We start from the raw sequence: 27,924 nt of genomic DNA, 5'->3' as shown, positions 1-27,924 counted from the left end.
ACCCACTGACGCGCCACAAACTGGGTTGCCAGTTTTGCTGCACCGACGCCGTCTATCTGCACTACTCCGTCGCATTGTAATGCAAGGATGTGTCGCAAAACATGGCAACCAAACACAAAACAAAAGGAAGTGAGGCTTGTTCGCACATAATATTTCTGCCTTATGTAACCCCTTAAATTAACTAATAAAGCGCAATTTGTTGGCATTTATTGCTTCAGCAGAAGAGTTTTAAGCTTGAAGACACACATGGAGCCATAAACCAGGAAAGGTGAGCCGCAGCACACAGCGAAAGCGCCATTTAGTCAGCTGCTAGCCTGCTATGCTAATATTAGCATGTAAGGCCAGCCCACGGCCGTCGCCTACTAGTTATAGTGTTGACATAAATGATAAACATTGAGCTAACGTCAACAATACTTTCAACATGCGGGTTGCTAACAATGATAAACGAACGTTCAATATTCCTTAAAGAAGTCATGTTCAGTAACGGATATAATTACTGTGTAATTTATCTGATATAATTTGTCTAAATACGGTGGTTAACAGTGGTACTAATGCATGGTGCTCACTGGAAAAAGAAGCCCCTGCGATGTTTATTTACACGTTATTTTATATGGCTGTGACAGATTGCTGTTACTCAACAATTTACTGTTTACTTCCTAGATTATTCATTAATTTGAGAAAATGTTTATCAGTTTCATAGAGTACTGGAGTAATATCTTAAAACAACACAACCCCAAATATCAAATTTCTTAGTTTTGCAAATTGTAATAAGTTGTAATTTTTTGGTCCAGTTCTTTTAAATTCAAATTAATGCCCTGCATTTTTTTTGGCTTTCTATAAAGAAAATCTAAACAACGACATTAATAATTATTTAATTGTCCACGTTGTTTTTCTGATAGTGATTTATCTCAGAGTTGATGGGAGTGCTGCTGTTATAAAGTATAGCAACATTATCAAGTCTGTGTCTCAACAAGTCTTTTTTTCTTTATATATATAAACACATTTGTGTATATGAATTAAGTATGTGTTAGAGATAACGTTCATTATCTTATTGTTGCTTATTCAGAACACAATTAATAACGTTGTAATGATTGCACCAACAGTTTTCAACTGTAAACTTAGCTTCTGTGTGTCAATTGTTCTTAGCTGAAAACAAAGATGTTTGATTTTGTTTCAGACTCTCTCTTCTTTTTTCTGTGCCTGTAAGGCTTGTATCAGCAAGATTGTAGAAGATTGGAGAAATAACCGGGGCCCTTTGGGCCCAGGAAGAGGATGCACCGGGGAGGGGAAAAGGATTTTCAGATATCAGCACGAAAGATGGGCACATCCTTGCTTTTTCAGTTGTCAGCTCATGAACGAGAGCTGGATTTGGTATTTCTAGACCACAGCTATGCCAAGCCATGGAACGCCCACCCAGATGCCAGCAGCGCCCGTCCCACAAGAACGCTGTTTGTTACGCCTCGTCGCCAGCCTGATGCCTTACAGTGAGTCAAAATTGATATAGTCTGTTGCTGAAGTGCATATCATACTATAGTTGTCAGTAGTTTTCTAATTGTGTTTCACAGCTGTTATTCAAGAGTAACTAAACCCTCAGACTACTGAAAATTGATGTATGTGGGTATTTGGTAGTACTGTTGATCTAACAGAATCCATATCTCAACTAATAGTATTTAGATCTACATTTTGTGTTAGAAATATGCTTAGCAACTTCTCTCTCTAAGTTGAAACCCAGCTACTACAACTGAATTTATCTACTGGCTGATCTGGTGGCACAGGCTGCTTTTGATGCCCGCTTTTCTCATGATAGAGCTCAGCAGTGACTGCCCACTTTTCGACAACCGTTAACTCCATCTTATAACTGAAATTCACTGGTAATAGCAGGCTCCTTTGATAAGAGGCGTTTCTGTGACACTCTAGGATTGCGAGTAGAGGAGTCCCTTTCCCCATGTTTCAGTAAAACATGTTTTTCTTCAGAAGAGGTTTCTGTTTTCTACCAGAGTATATTCCCCATTTACATTGTCTGTAGTTTAAAAAACATAGCAATATATACCATTGTTTTATACTGGTGACTAACTAACTCATGGTTAGTCTATCTTGGATGGTTGTGACATTATGGTTGGTAATTAAATCTACAAAAGGAGCATAGATTGTATGAAGTTGGGCTTCATGGGGACAACATGAAGGAATGGGGGGTGTTTCACATCCCTCCTCCCTCCCAGCATTTGCTGTGACATTCTAGAGGCTGTATTTGAGATTCTTGGATCGATGCCCCTCAGCTGAAAGTCTGGGCTTTAGTTACACCTTAAATTTATTCAGTGGTGTTCAGTTTGATCAATGAGCCATTTTTTGCCTTGTCATCATTTGATTTTCCTTTGTCATCAGAGAGACTGATTCTGTCATTGACGTGGAAACAGTCACGCCAACACCTGTACCGCTGTATGATAACCAGAAAGCTTTAAGTGTGATGAAGGAGTGTGAGCGACATGTTCTCTTCGCTCGCACAATTGCTGAGAGTCCTCCACCGCCTGATGACTGGGAGGAACATATAAACAAGTAATTAAACCTACCCACCCTATACTTTCTGCTGTATGACTTTGCATTCTTCAAGATCTCTGTTGGAATACATTTTTTTCAAAACTTGATGTCTGTTTTGTTTCAGGACTGGTTGGTCAGTGGCCCAAAACAAATTGTTCAATAAAGTCCTTAAAGCCCTGCAAGCTGAAAGACTAGCCCGCTTGGCCAATGAAAATGTAAGTGTTGTTTATTTTACCCTACTATGTCCTTAAAAGCTGTAAATTTGATGGACTTTTGGATGTTTCTCAGCACCATTTATGTGTGTTAAATTTAGACCTCTCAAAATTTAATCACCAGGTTAAATCCACTGTTACTTTTGGTTTGGTTTGCAAAAACACACAACAGATCATAAAATGCTAACTCATTGTTTTAACTTCTGACAAAATGAGTATTCTAGTCTAAGTTTTTGATTGTTTTTGCTTTGCTATTAATGTTTTTATTATTTATTGGGATCCACATTAGCACTGGCACATGGCAGCAGCCTTTTTTCCTGGGGTACAGGGCACAGAATAGTTTACAAGTAGTTCATACAATATTAAATGAAATAAAACATACATAAAATGTAATCCTTAAATCACTGCTCCTACCCAAGACATGGCAAACAACTTGATAGTTAACCCTAAATGATACTGAGTATGCCTTCAAAATTAAATATAAGAACAAAAAACAAAACAAAAAAGCAAAGCCTAGCAAAAAAGCAAACAAACAAGGTGCTACCCATGCACATGGGCGGCCCGGGTTCAAATCCGGCTTGTGGCCCTTTGCCGCATGTCTCTTCCCACTCTCCTCCCTGAGACTGAGTCTATCAGCTGTCCTTCCTCTATCTAATAAAAGTCATAGAATTAAACTGTGCAAAATGTCATAAACTTGTATACCATTTTAAGTGCTAAAATCTAAATCTGAGTATTTGAATGTGTAACTAGAGCCAAATGGAACTGGCAGGACAACACCAATTTCATTTTATTTTATTTAAAATATTTAATTTCATGGTTGTTGTGGATATTTTTAATCAAATGGTTATTGAATCGTTTAAATAACCCGATGTCACTTATCATCTGTTTCTGCAAGGCTTCCAATGAGCCAATTTTGCGGAGGATAGCTGTGGACAAGTGTGCGAGGAAGGTGCGGCATGCACTAGCTAGTGTGAACTGGGATACCAAATTGACTCAATGGTTACACAACACCATGATTGAGTCTTTGAGCCTCGCCATGCTAGCTGCATACCTGGATGTGCTGCAGACTCTCAAAAGCAAGGTATGATGTGCTAGAATTTATAATGGAGTTGTCTATACCTCCTGTCAGATACCTGCTCTTGGCGCCTTGACTCATCACTATTCTTCTTTGTGTCTTTAAAGTTGCCCTTGCTGATCGACAGAATGCTGCTTGCATCGGCAAAGACTGGCACTCCGAGTGCAGAGGCTTTGTCACTGCTACTGAAACGGCCCTGGGACCCTGCTGTTGGAGTCCTGTCCCAAAATAAACCTGTAAACACTTTCATTCCATCCATCTTTGTTCCTTTGTTCTTCATAATCAGTAGCAGTTGAAGGCCTAAACCCCCTCTGTCTTCTTGAATGTTTCAGTGCAAGCTTCCTGGATCCCCACTTATTCTCATAGCACCATCAAGCCCAACCAATCCAGCCCTCTCCACCTCCCGGCGCATGAGATTCTGGCAGTCACAGCTCTCTTGTTTGGGGAAGGTAATTAAATCCACATGTGTAACCAAGATTTGATTGAATGAATATCCGAAAAAAGTGAGTATAACAGCCGTTCCTGTTTTAGGTCATCCCAGTACACTGTCATGTGAACAGTGGAGCAAATATCGGTGTCACTCAGTGTTTGGAGCACATGCTGGGCACTGTGAGGGCCAAGGTTATGGAGGTAGGGTGTTATATTTTTATTTATAATGTATCTAAATGGTGTTGCAGTAGAATCATGAGGTTGGGTTTTTTTAATTCATGTTTCAGAATATGGAGAAAGAAGACACTTAATTTTGATTTATTCAACGTGTCCATCTTGAAATAAAAACAAAAAGGTTACAGTAAGGAAAGCTTGATGTAAACTCGTATTTTTTGTGCTGCTCAGTTTTTTCCTTTTTAGCATATGTTTTATTTCATTTTCATAGGAAAGAAAAAGAAAATACTGTATAGCATACAACAAAAGAGCAACTGGCCCTTATACATTTAAGTTCATAAAGGCAAGAAGCTCAGAATTCACATCCTAAAAATGAAAATATATCTAGTTATGTACACAGTAAGCCTTACTCCAGTGGTTCTCAACTAGTGTAGCCTTAGGACCCGCAATCACCTCCTTAACGAAAAATCACAAACCAAGTGTCTTGCATTTTTCAGTCAGAACTTAATGGGTTTTTTTAATGAAAAATGTGGCAGTTTGGACTTGAAATTGAACAAAAGATATGATGGAACAAAGAGATGAAGACATTCTTCAAAATAAAAGCATATTGTTTTTTGTCTAGGCACACATCTGCGACCCACCAAAAAATGGCTTTTTGACCCACTTTTGGGTCCCAACCCACCAGTTGAGAACCAAGGCCCTAAAATATATATGAAAGAGTACATAGAAACAAAAATACTGTATATGAATAAAATGAAAGCATAAAGTTGTCTAGATCGAGGACAAAAATCCTCTTGTAAGAGTAGTGGAAATATTCAAACCAAAATAAAACCATCATCTTTGCTTTGTATCCTGCATGTCAAATAATCCCACATGACATAGTCAAATATTAACCTCTGCTATTATACCTTAGATAGAACCTTATCTGTAACCCAGTATTAAAGAATACTCTTGCACAGAGAAGTTTGCAACCTCACAATACCAACTGTATAGTGCCAGACCTGAATGATCTCTGTGCACTTAATAGTACTTTTTATGATGATATGTGCAGAGCATTGATATAAAGGCAAAAATGTCCATACAGCGTCGTCAGGTCATCATTCTTTTCACATCATGTTGACTCCTCAGACCCCCTCCCCCTCTCCTGTCTGACGGGGATAGTTTCTTACTGTGATGTACATTTGTGAACAATTAACTCAGGGAATTTTTATGGCAGTCCTCCAGAAAATGTCTATAAATTTTCTCTCGAGCCTATGTTAAAACAGTTCTAGTGTGTTACATATCTTGTTGAAATTCATTTAACAAGAAATTAGCATCTTTTTAATTTACTTTAAATGTTTTCTAATCTTTGACCGTAAGGACAAAAACAAAAGAAATAACACCTTGTAAAATACCATTCAAGTAGTGTAATATATAATTCTGTTCATGATGTGTCCGTAATGTCTTAACTAATTGTGTTTCAAATTTAACCACCAGGTTCACAGTCACTTTCCTCACAAACCCATCATCCTCGTTGGCTGGAACACAGGCGCTCTTATTGCTTGTCATGTAAGTCATATCACAATGATCTGATCCACTTAAAAAGGCTCACTAACTTTTACTTTTAAAGCAATCTTAGTCCAATAAACACTGATTATTTACAGGTTTCTCTTATGGAGTATCTGACAGCTGTGGTGTGTCTAGGCTTTCCTCTGCTATCAGTCAACGGACCAAGAGGGGTAAGAACTAAGGCAGTATCATCAAAAATGTGCAGTTTTCCTTTTTATGATAATATCTATGATTTTATTGTTTTTAAAAGGAAAACTTAACTTTGACTTCATTCAGTTGTTATATACTTAAGGTAACAGTGTTCATGGTTATTGTAGGATGTGGATGACCCCCTTCTGGACATGAAGACACCAGTCCTGTTTGTAGTGGGCCAGAATGCGCTGCAGTGTAGCACTGAAGGCATGGAGGACTTCAGGGAGAAGCTGAGGGCAGACAACAGCATGGTGGTGGTGGGAGGAGCAGATGACAACCTCAGGTTAGTCACTACCTCTAATATGCTGGTATAAGATGCAGCTTATTTGTGTTGGGTTGTGGTAGTAACTTTGAAACGTTTCCCTCTACAGGATTAATTCCGCCAAAATGAGGTCAGAGGGGCTGACACAGACCATGATTGACCGCTGTGTCCAGGTTGGTCTGTGTATCTTGAAATATTACATTTACACCATTCAGTCAAATTTTTGTACCCTTTGAGGTCAGAAATACTTGATTTTTAATTTTCTATCTGCAGGATGAAATATCTGACTTCCTGTCTGGTGTCCTCACACGAGCCGAGGGACACGGTCATGGCTCAGGTGAGATGAGGGACATGGACACAGAGAAGAAGAAAAGGCCTCGGCGAGAACTTCCCTTTGATATGGAGCGAGGACGACCGTCATCCCCTGCGCTTAGAGTTCCCATCTCGCCATCAGGTTCAGAGGTCAGTAGCATCAGCGACTGTAAAGTCAAGTCTTCATGTTTGAACTGTTGCCTTTTCTTCTTTAACATGAACCACCATGGTTGCATGTTATTTATCAGTTTATTATGAGAACACTAGAGATACTTTTCCTTATATTTTTATTTCTACATTGAATAGTAAACTAATAGAGTCAAAGAATTGCATGTGGTGCTTCAATCTCCAACACTGGGGTAAAGTGTTAGACTATCCGGCTAGTAAAGAAAAGTGGTTGAAAATATGTTAAAGCAAATGTGTCAGATTTTTACTTTAACATTTCTTCATTTTTTGGGAAAGATGGGGCTTTTTAAGAAGCTTCTCGGACAGTGATTGGATGAATGTTCTGTCCATCACATATATTATAGGCAATTAGAGTGGCAAGATAAAATGAAGTAGAAGGCATGTGCAGCTCTTGTAGTAATGCAAGCTCTGTAGGCAGGCTCTGTTGTAGTTTACAAACATAGCTTGATGGTGGACAAAACTCATGGCGAGGCTGGCCTGGACATCTCTGCCACCAAGAAAGGCTTTCAGTGTGGTCCTTTGCTCTTGTTTAGATAAAGACGTGGCCTGTTTCTAAAACTGCTGCTGTGGCTACATCCAAGTTAATTGTTCCGCCAGCAGCCTTTGTATATACCAGCTGACAGAACAGCCCCACCTGTAACTATCTGAACTCATGTTGAAGCTGGTCAGGAGACGAGCCAAATATCCTTTCTGCCACAAGAAGCTTTCAGTGTGGATATTTGCTCTTCCTTTAATAAAGAAAGGTGGTCCAGTTCTGATAAAACTGCTGCTACACTTTAGCTACATCTGAGCTAATCGCTACACCAGCAGCAGCCATTGCCAACAGCTTCTAGTACACCTAAAATCTGCCCATAGCTACCGCCTCGTTCTTGTCAAATGACACCGATTGGTCAGGTCCCTTCTCAGACCTGAAACCAAGCTTTGCAAGATGGATGTGTCTGATGACAGACATGGAATCTGGCCTATCAATCTACTTTGCAAGGTTAGATTTCTACTGCCTCTGTTTAATTTCATCACTGAATTCAAGGTAAATGTTTGTGAATTAGCATGTGAATGAGTAACTCAGCGAAACTTGTGGGGAAGACGTGGTAGACAAGTTTCAAACCTTAGACTCAGAGGGGTCTCAGATACTTAAAGATTATTTTTTAACAGACATAAGAACTTTTTAATATTTTTCTGTCTTGTCTATTTATAGAAACTTAGAATAAAAAGTAAGGCAATTTGTGTTGGTACATAAGTTCTTTGTTGTGACAATGCTTCTTAGGACGCCCACTTTGCAGCCTGTCTCTGACATTCCCCGTTATGTGGAACTTGACCTTCAGTTTGGAGATGCTACTAGGGTTCACTCCAAACAATGCCGCAACTTGGTTTTGGGAAACACCAGCTTGAAGTTGCCCAACCGACGGGCCCTATCCAGATCAGTAAAAGGTGGCATGCCGATTCTTGAAGCAGACATCTATTGACCACTGTAGCAGGGCCTATGCTCACAGGTGCTGCCAATCAGGCACCTGATTGGCAGCACCTGGGGGTACCAGAAGCTCAAAACAAGAGTCAATGGCATCAGCAAAATAAGCTGTTTGGCATTGGCAGAGAAGATTTGGCACATTTTTCATGGGTGCAACCCACATTCTCAGCTCTTCTGCTCATCCCACAAATGCATGATCCTTACAAATGTGGCATCATTTAAAAGGGTGATAAACAGGCTTTCTAACAGTATAAGATTTGTTACCAAGAAGCATTGTTACAACAAAGAAATCATGTACGAAAAAAAAAATTGCCTTACTTTTTGTTTTAAGTTCATATACCTTTGATAAAACTCCATATAAAATATGTTTAGTAGATGAAACTTTGTCACTGCACTTCAGTGTAATTCTTGCTTGGCCTGACTGTAACCATTCTCAAAAAAGGACTGTATATACACTGATCACTTTGTTAGGGAAACCTGTTCAACTGCTCATTAATGCAAATGTCTACTCAGCCAATCACATGGCAGCAAGCAGTGCATTAAACATGTGGATTTGTTAAATAATCTGCTGAAGCTCAAACTGAGCGTCAGAATGGTGAAGAAAGGTGATTTAAGTGACTGAACGTGTCGTGGATGTTTGTGGTCCAGCAGGCTTTCATGTTCTTCACACCATATTCTGACCCTACTGTTCGGTGGTCAAAGCAAAAATCAAGACTCATCAGACCAGGCAACGTTTATCCCGCCTTCTGTTGTCTGATTTTGGTGGGGCTGCATGAGTTTCAGTTTTCTGTTTTTAGCTGACCGGAGTGGCACCTGGTGTTGTTATCTGCTGCTGTAGCCCATCTGCTTCAAGGCTCAGCATTCAGAAATGCTCGTCTGTATTCTTTGGTTGTTATGAGTTTATATTTAAGTTATTGTTGCCTTGCCTTAAGCTCAAACTAGTCTGGTTTTCTGACCTCTGCCATTGACAAGGCATTTTGGCTGAAAGAACTGACATTCACTGGATATTTTCTCTCTTTCTTAACATTCCTTTTACTCCTAAAGATGGGTTAGGGTTAGGGTAGAAAAACCCAGTTGATCAGCAGTTTCTGATATCCAAATAAAGTGACTGAGTGTAAAATAAACATTTGAAGTAATATGTTTACACTGTGAACATATTCAATGACTGAAACTGACCATTACTTTTGTGTTTCTCTTTTGAACCTTGTCCTTAGGATCTGTCTAGTGTCTGCAGCAGTCCCACTTCAAGTCCCAAACCCAAGACGTCTGGTTTGTCTCCTGCGCAGAAGTCCAGTCTGATCACAGCAACACAGCTCCTGAAGACGCACATGCAGCGCTCAGGCACAGTACTCACTCACAAACAGGCTCAAGGTTAGTTTTGTTTCATAACTGTATCAGCACTCAGGGCGCAAACATCTCATGTTTACTTGAAATACAAATATTAATTAGAAATAGATGTCTACAACACATCAAACTTAACTCTGGACAAATTGATACTCAAGACTTTCAAAGTCACACTCGCCTGCACAGCAGTCTGTTGTACCTTTGCGTACATGGCCCTTGCAATTGCCCCACTTGTTTATAGAAACTTGTTACAAAGAGTCATTCGCCTTGACTGCTGTGTCAGCTGATTTAACATGAGATATGAGACTGATTGTATATTAAATTTCTAAGCAGTTATCATGTCACAACATCAGATGGGGCAAGATAGAACGGGACTGAAATACTCTCCTCTCATTCTCTGTCTGGTCTCTTCTGCTACTTTCTTTTCTGGCTTTTTTCCACTTCATTCCAGCTCAGTTTGCTGCTTTTATGAAACAAAACATGCTTGTGAGGAAAAATCTTCCTCCAGGCACTCCTCCTTGTATTTTTGGTAAGTGTCTATCCCTCTTCTTCCTCTTTCCTCTTTGTCTTTTTTCACTTCTTTCCTTATTTCCACTGCGCAAATTTGAAATATGAATGTCTCAAATTGAAATACTGCACTCACCAAACACAAAGTGCAATGAACATCTCTTTAAAAAGAGTGTCTTAGATCTGCTCATTTTATATTAAGCACTTTTGAAAGGGGTTTATAGGGTTCAGACGGTACATGAGCAAACGTGTTCAACAAAAAAATCAGTTGTTTGTGATACAGAAGGACAAAATGATCCTGACCAAAGTTCCTGTTCTGATGTGGTGTTTGTTTTTCTGCTTGCAGTGCCAGTGTCCAGTGATCACATGGATGGTCTGGACAGAGATGAACTGAGGTCTCATGGCAAGAGGAGGCAGACACCTAGTCCCACACCAAGCAAAGCTTCCAAGAGAGCCAAGATCAAGGTCACCATTGTTTCCCAAAGCGAGTCAGCAGGGGGCACCATCAGCCCAGCTGCACAGGAAGGTAGGACACTCTGACAGCAGCAAATCAATATGTATTTTGCATGTTTTTTTTTTCAGGTTGTCTAAGTACTGAAAGAGCTTTCTGGGGCTTTTTACAGGATCAGAGTAAACAGATACCCTTCTTAGCAGACACATGGATTGATAAAATCAGTGGGCTGCAGACAAATCAGAAGTACAGACAGATCTTGAGATAAAATGAGAGGAACAGAGACATGTTTTTGTTCGCTTACAGTGTTGCTCAAGAGAAAGTAGGGCAGTTTATCACAGGGTGTGTATTGTACCTCTGGAGCATCACTACATAGTGGTAGGGATGGGTACACTTACTTCCTGGGTGCCTGAGTTGCCTTGCTGATGTTGTAAAGGTAACATCTCACAAGTTATGTACTTTCACACACATTGTTTTTGGCTATAATAGTTAAATTGAGTAGTGTTGCATGCAACATGTCAGCCTTGGCTAGGAGAAGTGATTTGAAATATGTGGCATTAAACTTGGATATCAGAAATACTGGTTCAGTTGGAGCACAAATCACCTAGCGGTTAGGTTGCGCCCATGTGCTTAGACTGCCTGGGTTCAAGTCCAGCCTGTGGCCTCTTTCCTACATGTCTCACCCCACTCTCTAATCCCTGTTTCCAACTATCCACTGTCCTTTTTCTAAATAAAGGCATAAAAAGCCCCAACACTTATCTTTAAAAAAGAAATACTTGTTCAGTGCTGTACTGCTTGAGCTTGAATTTTAATTGTGTTAATGAGACAAAAGATTAGCCTACAAAAAAACATAATTGTGATTGGATATATGCCCCCAGTAAAGCAGAACTATATGGCCTGAAAGATTATATCATAGTTTCTTTCTTTTTTACCTTTTGCAGTAACAGTATTATTTTGTAGTATAGTAATATTAATAGAAATGACACATTTGAATGCATATTCAGGTGCTGCATTTCCTCTTCTCTGACTCAAACAAGCCTGTGACAGCAAAGTCTCTCCTTTGTACCTGCATCTGTTGTTCTAAGTTACATTTCTCTCCTATCGAGGTGTGTCAAGCTGCTACTGACAACACCACATTTTCTGATGTTGGCATTCACAATAAAAGCACTCGAGCAGAATAACAACTACAAACTTGTATTGTGAAGAAGTTGTTTAGAAATAGCCTATTAATCATTGATTTAACTTAGCTTTTAGCAGAGGTGCTGATAAGTGTTAGGAGCAATCATGTTTACTAAGGGTGTAACAGTACAGAAAAAATTTCGGTACGTTGCATACCTCGGTTTTGAAGTCACGGTTCGGTACATTTTCAGTATGGTAATGGAACTGAATTAAAAAAAAATAAAGATTTTTTTGTTTTATCTTTTAAATTAAATTGTATTAAAAGAGAGAGGCTGAATAAATTACATTTAAATTATTAATAATGCTGCAACCTCCTTCCAAAAGTTCTTCAATAATTAAAAATATTAATAAATAGATATATTTTTGAATTACTTGGTTTTTTAAATGAGAATTATTTGCAAATTAGCGTCTTTCCTGTCGATTTCAACACGGACTTCAGCACTGGATTTCTTTTTTAACCAATGGGACCTACTACAAAGAATGGGAGAACTTTTCACAGCCCATCTAGGAAGATAAAGTTGTTGGAGCCGTGTAAAATCTGAGGATAACTTTACCTGTTATGCAGCTGCAGACATGAAAGAGTCTGCTCTCCCCCTACTCCGAGGCTGATAGTTGAAGGTAAAGTTAATTTGATTCACAGAGCCAGAGCACCATTGTTATAAAAAAACACTATCTTAAAGAATATAAAATCCATAACTGGTGGTGAGACTTTTGTTGTTCCTCCTACTTACAGTGACGTTTTTGTTTGAGTGGAGCATTTTCAAATGTTATGATTGGTCTGCTGGACGACGTGCTTTAAGCGACACAGCCACTGAATAATGTCAGTGCAGTTGTTGTTGCTTTGTACACAGTTGTTTTTTACTGGGCAATAAAGTGTTCCTAAACAGGACACTTTTATCTTGGAGTACTCAGGCTGTTGTTGTTGTTTGCCATGGTTGTGTGGTTGCCAGGACAGTGTGAGTTGCACTCTGGTTTTCTGTCTGTATGTGAGCTTTGTTCCACATGTATTCGTTCGGTACACATCTGTACCGAGAGGCCCGTACCGTGTCGGTACGGTACGAATACACGTAACTTTACACCCCTAATGTTTACAGCCACTATTCTGACTTCATTTAACACCACGACCTGCTTTTTTGAATCATCATGGACTTACAACAAGCGAGTCATGAGTTAAAACACACCTTTAAACAGATGTTTAAGCCATTATTATACGGATTTCTGCAGCGTTGTGCTGAAGATGTACCAAGTCAATCTATTGTAGCTCACAGCTTGTGTTAAAGGCCCAAGACAGGCCAACAGACACGCTGTGCAAAGCAAGGACAACCACTGTATGTTGCTGTAATTACACACATTAAACAAAGAGGAGAGAACACACTTTTACCTCACTGCTGTGCTTCACGTTAAGTGCAGATACAACGGGTGGCAGCTGGCTTGTTAAATAGCTACTCTTTAGTTTGATGACTGGACTCAGACTGAGCTGTTGTCTGTAGCATATCACTCTGCTGGGCTAATGAAGGGAATTAATAAGATTTTATTGATATAAATGCCATTATAGATTCTGCTTATCAATTCCTTCCTGTGAGTTTTTGTTTTGGAAAAAGTAGACTAAATACATTTTTACAGTTAATAGCTCAAATTTTAGTGATTCTCTTTCTCTCTGAACACTTAACAAGATGTTTGCCACCTTCAGTGAGTCAATGACAAGAACACTTTAATTTCTGGCTATAATAAACAGTTTTGATAACTAGAAATGTTAAATATCAAGTGTTTGGGATGACAACATGCTAAAATTCTCAAAAAAAAAAAAAAAAAAATCTCTTTTTTGTTGGAAATGTCTCCATTAAAACAAGCTGCCCTCTGGATCGTCAGTCTCTAAACTTGAATTAGAATACAGTACTGTCGCTCATTTTCTTTAAAAGATAAACCTTAGAATAAATATAAAACTAGTCTCTGGATCCTAAAGCTCTGGACACTGAAACTGAAATATTTTTCAAAATTAACAGTTCTTGTGCAAAAAGATGCATGCCTTGTGTGACATCACTCTTCAACAGACTTACGTCATGCTGTTGCATCATTTTTTGAGAAATTAAGCCACACTTTCTACCGCTCTAGTCATTTTTTGAGAGAAAAAGAGAGATCAGCATGATAAATGAGCAAACTTTGGTGTGTAAAGTCAGGTTTCGGTGGTGAGCAAGAAAAGTGGACTCAGCAGCAACTGTTTTGAATCATAAGTCACCTTGGACACATACGAAATTTTGCAAAAAAATCGAACTTGTTCCGAAAAAAAAAACGGGAAATAAAATGACAATTTCGGCATCAGTGTGCAGACATTACTAGAACAACATGAAACAGGCTCATTGTGCAAAGGCCTTAACACTGTACATGCCGACCTGTGTGCTGAGACACCTGCGGTAACCTCTCTGCGTGCTGTAAGCATGGAGACGGACGCGCTTTCGTTAATCTACAATGTCAAAGTCAGTTAGAGAGCCCACTGGCTACAAGATTTTTAATAGATTAAATAACCTCCTTGATAGTCCATGTGTGCAAAATGGAAAGGGTCTGTCTCTGTGTGTGCGCGCTGAAATGCAGGCTCATCCTCATTATTCCAGCCTGTCAAAATGACGGACGGCCTTCAAAATTCTCCGTCATCCTTCCAAAAAATCCGTCAATGATAGAGAATATTCGGTTAACGCGACCTCTGCTGTCTACCATGTTTACTTCTTTGACTAATCTGTTTTTGTTCGCTTTGCTGACTGCCTTTTGCAAGACCAAGGCATGCGGAAGTAAGGAAATGTTAAGGGAATTGTTAAGATGAAATGTAAATGATGTGGATGGATTGAACCAATTGGAACTGGTTCTCAGTTCCCATCCCTATGCTAACAGTGGCATCGGTTATGCCTTGTGTGTGCACCACAACACAGCACATGCATCTAAACCGGTAATGACAGTGTTGCAAAAACCGTTCTGTGACAGAAATCATACCAGTGACTATACTGATACTGATTTACTGCCCACCACTAGCTCCCAGGAGGGTTTTTGAGAGAAGAAGGCTTCTGTGATCTGATGGCATTTGTCAAGGCAGAGTACAAGCCACCATCACAGCGACCAACAGCAATAAGAGTTAAAAGATGATAAGAGGAAAGTGCAGCAGAATTGAGGGACGATTTGTAAGGTGTCAGCAAAGTGGCCTCACGACAAAGCCCTGACCACAGGGTCATTTTTACCATCATTTGTCATTTTATTCAGAACTAGGATTTGAAGGCTGCTGTCCTACAGACACGCAGCGCAGCATACTGCATAAGACATAGCAGACCACAGGGAGGTCTGTGTCCGACATATTACTATTTGCAAGTAATTACTGGCTTGTTCAAAAGGTAATTAGACTTATTGAATATTGAATTGTCCATCCCTGCCTAGTTGTGCTTAGAAGTTATTTCAGCTGTCTTCTAAAAACTAAATGAAGTTTATCTGTAATTTTCAACCTTAATAACAGATGATTTGATTCTTTTTCCATGCAGTGGGTGTCTCTGGGAAGCCCTTAACAGTGACAGTGGGACAGACTGTGGCTGGAGCCAAGGAGCTCTCTGGTCTTCTCACAGGCCAGCGGTAAGCTAACCTTCTCTGCTACATAAAGGCACATTCACATTAGAGTACTTAAACCCCTAACCCTGCCTACACCCATGCCCACTCCCCACCCTATTGTACAAAGTGTGTCTGGTGCAGAGGGATTGATGAGTGGTGGACTTAGAGGAGCTGAATGATGGCCAAACAGCACTTGCTGGGGTAGCTCCTGAGTAGACTGGTGGTTATGTGTGTCACTGCAGGTCTGGTAGTGTCTCAGAGGTGTCTGGTGCCCTGTCCCCAGGCTCCAGCTCATTCAGCAGCAGCGTGCAGCCTTGCATGGTGTCGGGGTCCTCCACACCAGCCCAGGCGCAAGCTCCGGCTACTGCCCAAGGTATCTCTGTCCTGTCCCGCCCTGCACGCTGTTTGCAGTCTCAACTGTGCAGCTAATCTCAGCGCAGTCGCTTCAGCACAATGAGCAGCTCTCACTGCTTTGTAGAGAAAGATTAAAGTTTGGACCTCTGGATGAGATCAGTGTGTGAGGACAACATATTTAAGCAAACATCATCATTGATCACCTCTTGCGCCATCACTGTCTGTCCTGTCCCAGACCTTACCCTTTGAACATGATTTTTCACATGGTGTGTTTGTGTTTGTGTGCCTGAGCGTGTTGATCTAGATTAGACCTGAGGGGGGACTGGGTTTGGGTTTATCTAGCATTTATTTCATCTGAATTTCCTGTTCATTGATTCACTGTAATTTTCTTTGTGTGCAGCAGCTTCCGCCAGCAGTCTTCTTCAAGGTCTAAGTTTCAGTCTTCAGGAGATCGTCACCAAAGCTCCTAGCCTGCCCCCCACGACAGCAAACACAGGCAGCACCCAGGTAACTAGCATACAGGGTTACATCGCATGATACCTTGAGGGCCGCAGTGAAAGAAAACCTTGTTTAAAGTTCAGTCACAATGAAATATGTGTACTCCAAAACAATCGTTCAATGTCTCAGGGTGCACACAGTTCTGTAGCTAGCTTCCCTAACATAGCTTCGCATCATTAGTCAGTTTCACCATGCAAATGAGTCTGGAGCCTCTTCTCATTTTAACATTTGCCAAGGGCGTCATCAACTGGTGCAGACAAAAGTGCCTCTGGACACATCAGCTAGCTGGATCAGAAATCGTCTGATACATGGCTGCAGAGCAAGGTTGCTCCTGTGGCATTCAAGGCTTGCATGGGCTGACTCCTTAATAGTTTGTGGAACCTTAATTTACTTTCGTGTCATGTCATCATTTCATAAACACACCTTAAGAGCTGCACAAACAAAAAGACTGCCATTAAAAAATCCTGCAAATAACCATCAAATAAATACATTAATATTTACAAACAAATCGTGCAAGACGATAGGTAAGAGACTTATGAATAGGAGTTCATATATAAATTTACACATTTAAAACGAAAACCAACAGAGAAATCCAACAATACACCAGTCTAAAAGTCATACCCCAAAATACAGCATTCTTTTTATGGGTTAGTTTTGGCCTTTTTGCCTTTACTCAGGTAGGGCAGTTTGGGAGGGGGGGGGGGTAAGCTGCAGGTCTGACTTGAGAGAAGGGACTTGAACCTGGGCCAGCTGCTTGGAAGGCTACACCCTATACACGTTCAGCGTGGCCTACCTGTGAGGCCATCTGCGCCCTACAGTATGCATATTCAGGGTTTTTCCTGCATATTAAATTCAGTGGCGGGCACCACCAGGAAATTTCGTGCCGCCACCGGCTCTCAAAGCTCTGACGTCATGAAAAACTGTAATATCTGACAAGCATTACAGCAGGTGGATTATATTTTTAACTGAAATCATGGTGTTAAGCCAATTAGGCGGCGCTGGGCCCAGGAGTTGGTGCCAAACCTGCCAAAGAAGAAGAAAAGAACCACGAGTTTCCTGAACTTCCTATTGTCTTTGGATCAACACAGTGCGGATGAACACTGCGCCACTCGCCAGACACTCTGAGGAGAGCGTAGAGGAATGCTGCGCTGAGTGTATGTGAGCTAAAAACACGCAAAGTAGAGGAGACTTTTAGCTTTAAGGATAAACACAGGGCTTTATCATCTCTGCGTCATCTCTACTTAATGCTGTAGAATAGGCGTGTGACAGCGCGCTGTCCTTATATGTGCACGCGCTTCCACTATTTCTGTCTGTCACATGTGCGCAGGCTGGTTAGCATGCGTTTATACATCGGTAATGTCCTTAAATTTAAATGATTAAGCCACAGCGTGTCATTACTAAGACTGAGCGTCAATCAGACTATCACTGAACAGGAAATATGGATCAGTGTTGACAATTAGCAGATTTAAATCATGATCAAAACTTGTTACGCATGAACTCGTCTAATAAGGCAGAGAGAAGGAGAGAGGATGTCAGGTTAGGAGGAGGAGGAGGAGGTCATCGATGTGAAGCAACAGCTGAACTGACCGGTCACTGACTGTATGTTTTTGTTAGATATTTTATATTTCCTCCAGGGAGAAGCTGCAATAAACTTCTCAGTTCCACTGATTTTATTTATCAAAAATATAAGCAGACAGAAATAAAGATCCTTCTGAACTTAACCCAGAAAGCACATTACATTTTACTTATATTATTCATATATTATTATAGATAATTTGTTATAATAGACAGTTAATAAATAAAATAATAACAAACTTAAACACAACACCAGCATTATTAAGGGAATAAGGGTAAAATGACATAAAGGGTGTAACAGCCAACTTTCTGGTGGAAATTAGTCTCAGATAAAATCAGAGATGATTATGCAGGTCACATGACCTCTTTAAGTGGACAATTAGTTGTTATGGACATAAAATTAAACATTCATTGAAGAAAGATTAAAAAAGCTTTTTGATGTTAATAACAGCTTTTCAGGCACAAAACTTGTATCATTAAAACCTTTATCAGGTCAGACCAGGAAACCGTTCAAAATTAAAGGGCGAACTTATGAAAAGAAAAACATTTTCAGTAGATTTAGCCTCTTAATTCCACTCTCAAAGTTTACTACATTAATCTAATCACTTTTAAAATATAGAAAATTTTCTCCAGGGGGAGCATGCCCCCGGATCCCCCTAGAAAGGTCAGGGTACGCATGATCAAAATGGTACCACCACCGCCTTAATATGAGCCGGGAAAAACCCTGATATTTAAACAGATAATTTACACATTGAAGTCCTTGCATACAGTAAGCAAGGACAAAGACATGCAAATTAGCCTGTATATCATGAACAGGATTGTCACCCCTGCCTGCATATCACAATACGGAGTGGCAGTGGCTCAGTAGGTAGTGTCGGTCGTCTCGCACTTGGGCAAGTTGTAAGTTCGATCCTCAGGTCCTGCAGTCGCATGTTGATGTGTCCTTGGGCAAGACACTCAACCCCAGTTTGTTCCGACAGCTGCAGTGGTGGCATGTAAATGGGTATGGATGCATTTAAATGGGGTTAGCTAAAACTGATGGCCATTTCTCCATGGCAAACTGGGAATATGAATGGGTAGGTGTGGCATGTGTGTTAAAGCGCTTTGAGAAGTCAGAAAACTAGAAAAGCGCTTTACAAGCTCAAGTCCGTTTACCATCAATCTCAGATATACACAATGCACCAACACTGATTTACCCTCAGATACCGTAAATACTTGGTAAACCTTCCTGCTGTTTGCTTGAATGTTTGGTTTCTGTCAATTAATCCACCATCAATGCCTGCCCCTGACTTTACCCTTATGTCTGGTTTTGAAGCAGGTAAATAGCAGCCTGCCTTCAAAATAGCAACCTGCAAAAAAGTTCCAGACATAACATACAAAAATAGAAAAAAACCAAACCTAAATATTTGAAATCGATCAGGTAAAGTTATTATTATACACTTCTCTTCATTCTAATAGGTCATTAACAGTCACTACAAACATCTTATCACAAGGCTTAGAGTTCAGCCTTTTGCAGGCATTTTGGTGTGATAACAAAATATACAAAATTTATCATTTAAACAGTTTTTTTAAAGACTGATGCAATAATTCACATTGTTTCCCATCAGCATCAACAGTGCTTACACCACAGTAGTCATGATCTGAGCTGTGATAAATCCCATCTTCATTAAATTGTTGTCAAGGTTCCTGCAGATCCTTGAAAGTCTTAAATATTCTTACATTGAACATTTCAAATTTAAGGCCTTAGAAAGTTTTAAAAAGTCTGATTTTTCTAGAGAGAGGTCTCAAGTTTTGGTTGGCACTTCAACTAAGACACCTCCTTATCCATTCTTTGTTTTATAGCCAGCCTTTTCCGATTTTAATCGTCTTAGTCCAGAATTCAGGGGATTTAGTGTTGTGTTCTAAATTTCCTGGAGGAGGACCCCTTCTCTGATTTTATCTGGCTCACTGTGATCAAATACACTCTATACTGCTGAAAAACTCTTGTCCAGTTCTCTCACATCTGGGCCTCCAGGTTGCAAATTTAAAAATCCATGCAGCTCACCCTTATTTTGACATTTTTTCCCCAAATTACATGATTATTCTGCTCCTGATAGTTCAGTTATTTAGAATTGGCCAAGTACACCTGCTAGAATGTGTTATGATGAAGATATGGCTTTTGATTGAATAGAGGCATCAAATTTACCAGAAATCATCAAATTTGGGTGTTTATGACTAAAGTAATTTCTTTGCACTATACCATTTGACATTTCGTAAACAGTTCATTAAACCAAAAAATTAAGTCCTGGATCAGCGTACCGAGAAATCTTACATGCCTGTCATTTTTGACAGTTTACTGAACGCAAAGTGATATTAATTTTTCTTGGTTCAGGTTTTTAAAAAGTCTTATATGGTTTTAATCACTTCTTCTTATTAAGAAGTCTTATTTACTTTCATATTGAAAGGATTTACTAGGGGGAAAACACTAACCCAAATATTACTTTAAAGTAAACCATTACTTGGACACATGATGTCAGTGGGCATCACAGTCTATGACCGTTTTTATTTTATATTTACTGCACATTTCCACTGGATTCCTGACAAGTTCAGACAGCTCCCTCAGGATATGGACTATTGAAAGCTGACTTACTGTTCCTAAATCATTACTACTGTTCTGTTATTTGCTGTTATTTAATTCAAGTCACACTCACAATGGACATATTTGCACTGTTTGCACTATATTCTCTTGTACATCCTTTATCATGTCATAATTCAACACATGCATGGCTTTGTTTGTTTATGATCCCTGTCAGCACAAATGAGAACAACACAATTGCAATTGTATTTTTAAATGTTTATTTATTTATTTATTTTGGCTTATTTGAGTCGTTTTGGTCATACACGTCCCTCTTTGCATTCCTAGATTTTTCTATTAAGCAAGATGGTGCATTGGTTTGCATTATACGTGATGTGACTGTCTGAGTTGACTATTTGTGCTTGTGCTCTTGAGTGAGCCCACCTCTTCCAACTGTGCTAAGGCCAGGGAGGTACCATGCTTGAAAGGGATGCACAGATGCATGGGTTTAAGATTGGTATCAGCCAATACTGGCCTGGTTGACAAACGTCAGCAAGTCAGGTAGCAAATGTTTATGTGTTGTGTCCAATTAATTTAATGCCAGCGTACCCAACTGCTGAACCAAACAGGAAATGTTTTAATGGGCAGGAGAAGTGACCTGTTATACAAAGTCTTTATTAGTTTTCATGGTCACACACAAGAGAAAATGTTGGTCTTGTGGGAGTTTTACACCAAAAGAATTGATGAATAAACTGTGTGGACCATTTACTGAATTGTTGTAAAGACAAGAATCAGTCCTGATTTTCTGATTTTCACATCAATACATCTTTAGTGCTTCAGTATGGTATGGAGCACTCACACTAGACAGATTTGACTTGGGGGTGGAACGTGCTTGAGCACAGACTGCTTCCTGTAAGGGGTGCCCTTGTACTCCTAAGTTAAAGGAGTGTCTTTAAATATTTAGTTTGTCTTTTGGCTTCAATGATCATTATTTTAGAAACAAATTGCAGTTTTATCTTTTCTTTTTAAAGTGTTTATATTTGTTACAGAGTAATCAGATGGCAGTAGATCAAGTTCATATTTAATCTGTACACATTAACTGAGTCTTTTCACTGTTTATCTTCTCCTCCACCTTCAGGCTGTCTGTGGGAAGCCTCAGGGTCAGGTTCTGGGCTCAGTCGGTACCAGCAGCAGTACTGTGCTCCGGGCGGTGCCTGTGGTGACCACAGGAGGAGTGGCTAAAACCACCGCCATCCACCAGCTGCTCACAAATGGCGGGCTGGCGAAACTTGCCAGCAGCTTACCCGGCTTTGCGCACATCACCAATCAGACCGCCGGTATGTCTCGAACTGCCAAAACACGACGACCACGCTGAAAGCCAAGGGTTCATTCATCCTTTGTTTTGGTAACAGTAGTGCAGGACGTCTGTAGGCTGGGAAGGATTATCACAGTCGAGGACCCGTAGAGGGTGGCTCAGTTGACGTGTGTAGATAGTTTGTCTGGGAAAGCTCAGAGTCAGATGTGCAGCTATTCAGCATCAGAGGACAACTTCAGACATGTTTCATGTTCAGAAAGAGCCAAAGGGAAAAATGTAAAGTTAAAGGTTGAGTTTAAAGCTCATACTCAACAGTGTTTATGTGGAAATGTATGAAAATGCAAATTATAAATGTAAGAAACCACTGAATACAGAAGGATCATGATTTAAGTTAAATAAAACATTCATGAGGTTCTCTGCATTCAATAAGAAACAGAAGTTCAATCCCAGCTGCTTTTTTGTTCGTCAGATTTGTTTATTAGTCGTTTCATGTTTGTGTTTATTTTGCTTGCCTCCTCATGTCGTAAATCCTTCCATTCTGTCACCTGCGCATCTTTTTTCGTAATCTGATGTGGACGTCTTACAGAAACATGTTGAAAATCAATAAACTCAGCACATGGCATTACCCAAGTTCTGTTCTGTTTTAACAATAAAGACTGGAATCAAACTCATGTTTTCATAGCTCCTGTTCTTTTTCTTTTAGTGTGAATCAGTTATTATCTCACTCCTTTCGCTTGACTAAAACTCCAAACTTGATTTTATTCTTCATTATGTTCATGTCAGACATCCTGCTGTTGTTTTAATTTTCCCACTAACCACTAAGCAAAGGCTTACAGAGAGGATTTCTTTCAGAGTATTTGTGCCAGAGTTAAATTCTTAAACTTGAGGTTTATGTGTATATTTGGAGATAAGCATGTGTAGCTGTTAGTGCTGAGTGGTTTTGTTTGTGTGTCAGTAGGGCAAAAAGCCCCGACATCGATAACGGTTACCCTCCGAGGAGCACAGCCAAGTAGAGTGGGATCCCTCGGCCAAACTGGTGACGGGACGCCGGCTCGCATCAGTGAGCCACAGGTGTGTCTCAATTAAGCACTTAACAGTTCTTTATGTTGGCGCATTCTGCCTTCCATTCTATGTATGATTGCCGATAATATTTCATTGTTTATCTGTATTTTTTGATTCATGCAACATCTGCCTTTTCTGTTTAAAACATGCCCACATTGTACATACAGTGTAAGAAAATCTACCTTTATGGCAGGGGCCGTGAACTACATTTGTTCAAGGGTCATTTTTTTCCTAAACATGCACTTCGTGGGCCAAACTTTCAAATAAACTAAAGGTAGTTTTGAAAATGGTCTAATTAACACACACACACACACACATATATATATATATATATATATATATACTTTCTATTTTCTTACAAATATATGCAATTTTTAGGCTCCAACTGTGAGATCAGTCCCTTATCACAGCCAGCCACAAGGGGGCGACTGAGATATTTTATCTAAATATTTCTGTGGCTGTCATGTTTTCTATGCTGCATAGTGATAAGTGAAAACCGCAAGCAGGAAAATTGTATTCCCGATACACCTGAGGCCAAAAGTTTCTATAGAGAGCGGCAGTTCTTTTTAAGGATGAACTGATAAATACATGTTTAACATGCAGTATATTTGCTAAAAATGGCTTACAGGTGGGTTTATGAAAAATGAATGAAACATAAAGTCATTCCTGATATAATAGTTTCAATCTCAGTTGTTTTGCGAGTCGTTTTTATAGCTGTAGGGAGTTTATTACAAAAAATGAAATGAGAATTAAAAAACATTCCCAAAATACCTTAACATTTTTAGTCTAGAATTTTTCGTCTGCACATATTTTGAATTTGATCATGTTCAAGAGACCAGATGGGAAGATATGGGGGTCCTGGTGTGGCCCTCCGGCCGCCAGTTGATGATCACTGCTTTATGGGTTCACCTTAACTATGATCGCATCCACAATGCTGTTAAAGGTCACAGCTAATGAGTATTTATATGTGGAGAAAGTGTTTTTTCAAAATAATTAAAATCCTACCCTAAATGATTATCCCTGCCTGCAGTTATCAGGTTTTAAGTGCATTTACATGATTAAAAGAGAGGTTGTGAAGTGCTCTCTAATAAGGTTCCTCGTGCTTTTAATGGAAGTTTTACTCCTGAGTGACAGCCCTAATTATAATTTGTGCTTTTTAAGGTGGGATTTACACAGATTTCCTCTTAATTTACACTATTAAAAAATAAATGAGTCGTACTTTTTATTTTGATGGACAATCTTACCACAGAATTACATAAAATCTTGCTATGACTGCAGAGTGAAAATGACTTCCTCAGCTAAGTGTTATCTCTGTCAATCTAAATGGGCTGTGTAAAAAAGGGAGCTGCACTTCAGAAAATGTTCCTCTGATCAAGCTGAAAATATCCTTGCTTTCTTTCTGAAGAGTCTTCACGCACTCTAAAGTTATTTCCAGAGCCAAAGAAGGAAAATGTCAGAGGAGACTTTCATAGAAATGGGTTTATTATTACATTTCCTCGACGCTGAGTTCATTCATTTATTGTGCCCTTTTACAGCAGTGAAAGTCTCTGCTCAACATTCGCTTTGGTGACACATCTGATGAGGCTGGTGCCGTGCCAGAGGCATCTGTGAACCGCAGCCTGCTGATGAGACTGTTCCCTCCCTATGATGATGAACACACCAACCGACAACACGCAGAACACCTGCCTCCTGCCGTCCTGAGAGAGGGTTGGAAAAGGCCAGGCCGTCTCCTTCGGCTACGGCTGAGCTGCTGAGCCGCTTCACCTCTGTGTGCAGATGGGTAGCACAGACTCTAATAACACTGCAGTTTTGGTCCCTGTGCTCTAGTCTGTGCTTTCTATTTACACCTTTAACTTTTATGACAACAACTATGGAGGAAGTCTTATCATTTGAGGACAAACTGCAACCCCAGACCGTTATAACTGCACTGTACAGCAAGCAAAAGCCTCAACTAATGAACAACTTTGCATCTCATTAAGCAAAGGTCTAGACAAGTATATTAACAGGAATGTTGGCTTGTTTGTGGAGCATTTTAATGTCACAACTTGATATCTACACATTTGTGAAGAAGACTTAATTAGAATTTTAGCTGTGACTTCCTTATTATTTATCACAGTAATTATATTCAAATCATTAAAGCTTTTCATCATAGTAATTGCCTTTTGTGAAGCAGTGTTCTTCCACAATAAAAAGATGACAGAGCCGTATAATGTGGCTAAGAAAGAACTTCATTTCAATGCTAATTAAAAGCCAGTAGTGGTCTTTAGATTTCAGAAGCAGCAGTGGAAAGTTGACGTGCAATGATTACACTGAGTAGTAAGCACTGTTTTGTGAAAAGCTGACACATGAACGGGTTAAATCTGAACAGTTTTTTCTCTTTAATTCATGTAAGTCATACTACATGAGACTGTTTTTCACATCTGCACTGAAAGACTTTTCCTCGAAACTGCCATAGTAGGCTATAAAAACAATCTTCCCAAAACGCTCAACTGTTTGTTTGTGTAAATATTTGTTCCTGTTTTTTCAGCACTTTTAGTGTTAAGCAATCTATAAAACTCCTCTTCTTCGAAACATGACGAAGACACTCTAGTGCATCATAGTGAAAACTGTTTACAGCAGCAGAATAAATAAGACCCACTCATCTCAGCAGACATCCGGTCTTAAATTCCACACATAGGCCGTGGTCAGATAAGATAAAGAGAAGAGTTTCTCTACCGTCCTGCTTATATAAACCAGGCTTTGTATGTAATAATTAGGACAGGATTACTGATGCCAGACAAAATGACAACAACAGAGCTGCTGACACAGCTTCCCTCCATCATCCTCTTTAGCATCATCAGCTGCAGCAGCAGTGAAAAAAGATCCACCTGAGGTCTTCATCAAGTCCTGATCATGTTTTAGGTAGAAAGAATTTGGCCAAAGTCTGATAGCATGAAATTAAAGCTTGATTTCAGGGTGTTGATTAAAATTAGGTAGCTAGGTAAAGGGGCTGTCAGGATTAATCCACTTAACCACAATCAATCAAGGGCCACAATTTCTGCACTAACTTTTTTCAATCATGATTAATGGCATGACTTATTGTCCGTATCAGGACACTTTGGTTGATTCTCTGCAACATCTTCCTGTATCTACAGTGATGTAAAATAACTCCACCACTGCTACTTAATGCCATATTTTACTTTAAAAAACTCACAAAGGGCTCAGTGGATAAGTCAGAGGCATCTGCACCCTGTCTTCTCAAGCATTTACCTTTTTACTGTTTGCTTTTTTTACTTTTTAATCCTTAAGTTCCTTTTATAAAGGTATTGGTCATGTTCTTATCTCTGATCTACCTATAAAAGCCAGGCTGAATCCAAACAGGAAAATGATTACCTTTAGTAGTAGAACATTCAAAATGACACAAAAGCCATTCTGAATGCAAAATAGTGGCATTTTAAAATGTGATAAAAACCCTGCGGTTAATTGCAATTAACAACAGAAATTCTGAGATAAATAATGTGATAAAAACTTTGATCTTTTGGCAGCCCTAGTAGGTAATTAGCATTACAGTAGGCTTTAGAAGGACCCGTAGCATTAACATGTACTGAATTCAAACTCTTAAATATATTTAATAAAATACTTAGTGGACTTTCAGAGATATCATTAAATCAGTCACTTTTATTTGTACTGCACCAAATCATAAATGGTAAATGGCCTTTATCTTGTATAGTGCTCTAGTTGGTTCCCAACCTGAGGTCCGGGACCCCTTTAGGAGGGAGCCATAGATATCAGTGGGGTGCAGGTCTCTGTCTGCTCTGAGGCTGTTAAAATTAGATTTTCACATAACTGAAACCATGATAACAGACTTATCAAGAATTCATACAATGATCTTTGGATAAAAACATTTGTGTTTATTGTTATTTTGTTTGGATTTAACTAAAAAAATAAAATTGATGTTAATTTTGACTACAATGCATCATTGTTATTCTCCTATTGGTCCTGGGGGCTCAAAGGGAAAAAGGCTGGGAACGACTGCTCTAGTGGTCTGACCTCTCCAAGCACTTTTTACACTGTGGGTCTAACTTATCCATTCACTCCTCATTCACACACTGATGGCAAAGGCTGCAATGCAAAGTGGCCAGTAGTATTAACCAATCCCTGCAGATAACACACTTAAACATGGTCACACTTCCCTGACGCCACAGTGGAAGAAATTTGGGGTTGAGTGTCTTGACACATCTCTGAGGCAGAAGATTTCATAATATTTGGATAAAACGTAGGACTTGAGTGTCTCTGTTACAGAGACCCAACATGATTCAGTCATGAGAAAAAAAAATAGAAAAGATTTAATTAAAAAATGTCAAAATAGTTGCAGAAATAGCTCATAAAGAGTAGTACCATGCATATGGACATGAGCACATCTGTTTAGATATTAATGTATTAGAATGATCATACCATATTATGGGCATTAGGTTAACTGCAGGTGGGTCATAAGAACTCTAAATAAAGTTTTAAATGTTCATTTTGTTTGAATTTACTTTTTGCATTTGCTTTTTCTCGACTAATTGATATATGCATCTGTATGGAAAATTTATTTGCACTGTATGGCCCACTTTTTTGGGTCTCTTTATGAAAAACGTATCTGAATAATCAGTCTTCGTCTCAAGTAGGGATGCACAATAATATCGTCATGATATAATCAGATAATGGCTCAAAAAGTCAATTATTTTATAGAAAGATAAAAATTTCTGCCGATATTTGTAACTGATGCATGGCTTTAAATAGCAGCTTTATGTACGATTACGTTTTTAAGAGTTCTAGGCAGGATCAACAGGATGTACATCAACTCAAGTCTTATTTTATCCTCTTTCCATAAACTTTTAAGTATGTTTTAAGGACTAAAGTTTTAGGTCTGAACTGTGTTTCAGTATCGGTATCCATATCGGTATCAGCTAAAAGGAACTTGTAAATATCAGCAAAACGAAAATCCAATACTGTGCATCCCTAGTCTCAAGTATTGACAACAGTTGAGTGATTAACAGTTATATTTTCATCCAAAAAGCCTGGAAAGTAAAAGAGAAATGCAGATGGTTGGCTTTTTTAGAGACTATAACACAAAAAATAAAAGATTGGA

At 39.4% G+C, this 27,924-nt stretch overlaps 1 protein-coding gene across 10 annotated transcripts; it reads left to right on the top strand.

The window, feature by feature from the left end:
- Nucleotides 1-115: 115 nt before the first annotated feature.
- kansl3 (KAT8 regulatory NSL complex subunit 3) lies at nt 116-26,579 on the top strand. 10 transcript variants are annotated; one of them, XM_041787569.1, is made up of 22 exons: nt 116-268; nt 1,208-1,484; nt 2,383-2,553; nt 2,660-2,750; nt 3,643-3,828; nt 3,930-4,058; nt 4,155-4,271; nt 4,354-4,452; nt 5,902-5,973; nt 6,069-6,143; nt 6,291-6,448; nt 6,537-6,600; nt 6,701-6,889; nt 9,605-9,761; nt 10,186-10,263; nt 10,588-10,767; nt 15,390-15,477; nt 15,696-15,826; nt 16,211-16,314; nt 21,573-21,771; nt 22,705-22,820; nt 24,347-26,579. In XM_041787569.1, the coding sequence occupies exons 2-22, from the start codon at nt 1,273-1,275 to the stop codon at nt 24,350-24,352; spliced, it is 2,622 nt and encodes an 873-aa protein (XP_041643503.1). In that variant the 5' UTR covers nt 116-268; nt 1,208-1,272; the 3' UTR covers nt 24,353-26,579. The 10 variants fall into 10 exon arrangements, with proteins under 10 accessions (XP_041643503.1, XP_041643502.1, XP_041643500.1 ...); XM_041787568.1 differs by having other exon boundaries at nt 16,208-16,314; nt 22,708-22,820; XM_041787566.1 differs by having other exon boundaries at nt 16,208-16,314.
- Nucleotides 26,580-27,924: the final 1,345 nt, after the last annotated feature.

Source organism: Cheilinus undulatus, linkage group 5 (genome assembly GCF_018320785.1).
Source record: "Cheilinus undulatus linkage group 5, ASM1832078v1, whole genome shotgun sequence".
Classification (NCBI taxonomy): domain Eukaryota; kingdom Metazoa; phylum Chordata; class Actinopteri; order Labriformes; family Labridae; genus Cheilinus; species Cheilinus undulatus.
This window is presented reverse-complemented; position numbering and strand designations above follow the sequence as displayed.

Coding starts and splice junctions, on each gene's coding strand:
- kansl3 (XM_041787566.1), top strand. CDS start 1,273: ATGCACCGGGGAGGGGAAAAGGATTTTCAGATATCAGCACGAAAGATG. Junction 10,264..10,587: donor CACTCCTCCTTGTATTTTTG/GTAAGTGTCTAT, acceptor TTCTGCTTGCAG/TGCCAGTGTCCAGTGATCAC. Junction 21,772..22,704: donor CATCACCAATCAGACCGCCG/GTATGTCTCGAA, acceptor TTTGTGTGTCAG/TAGGGCAAAAAGCCCCGACA.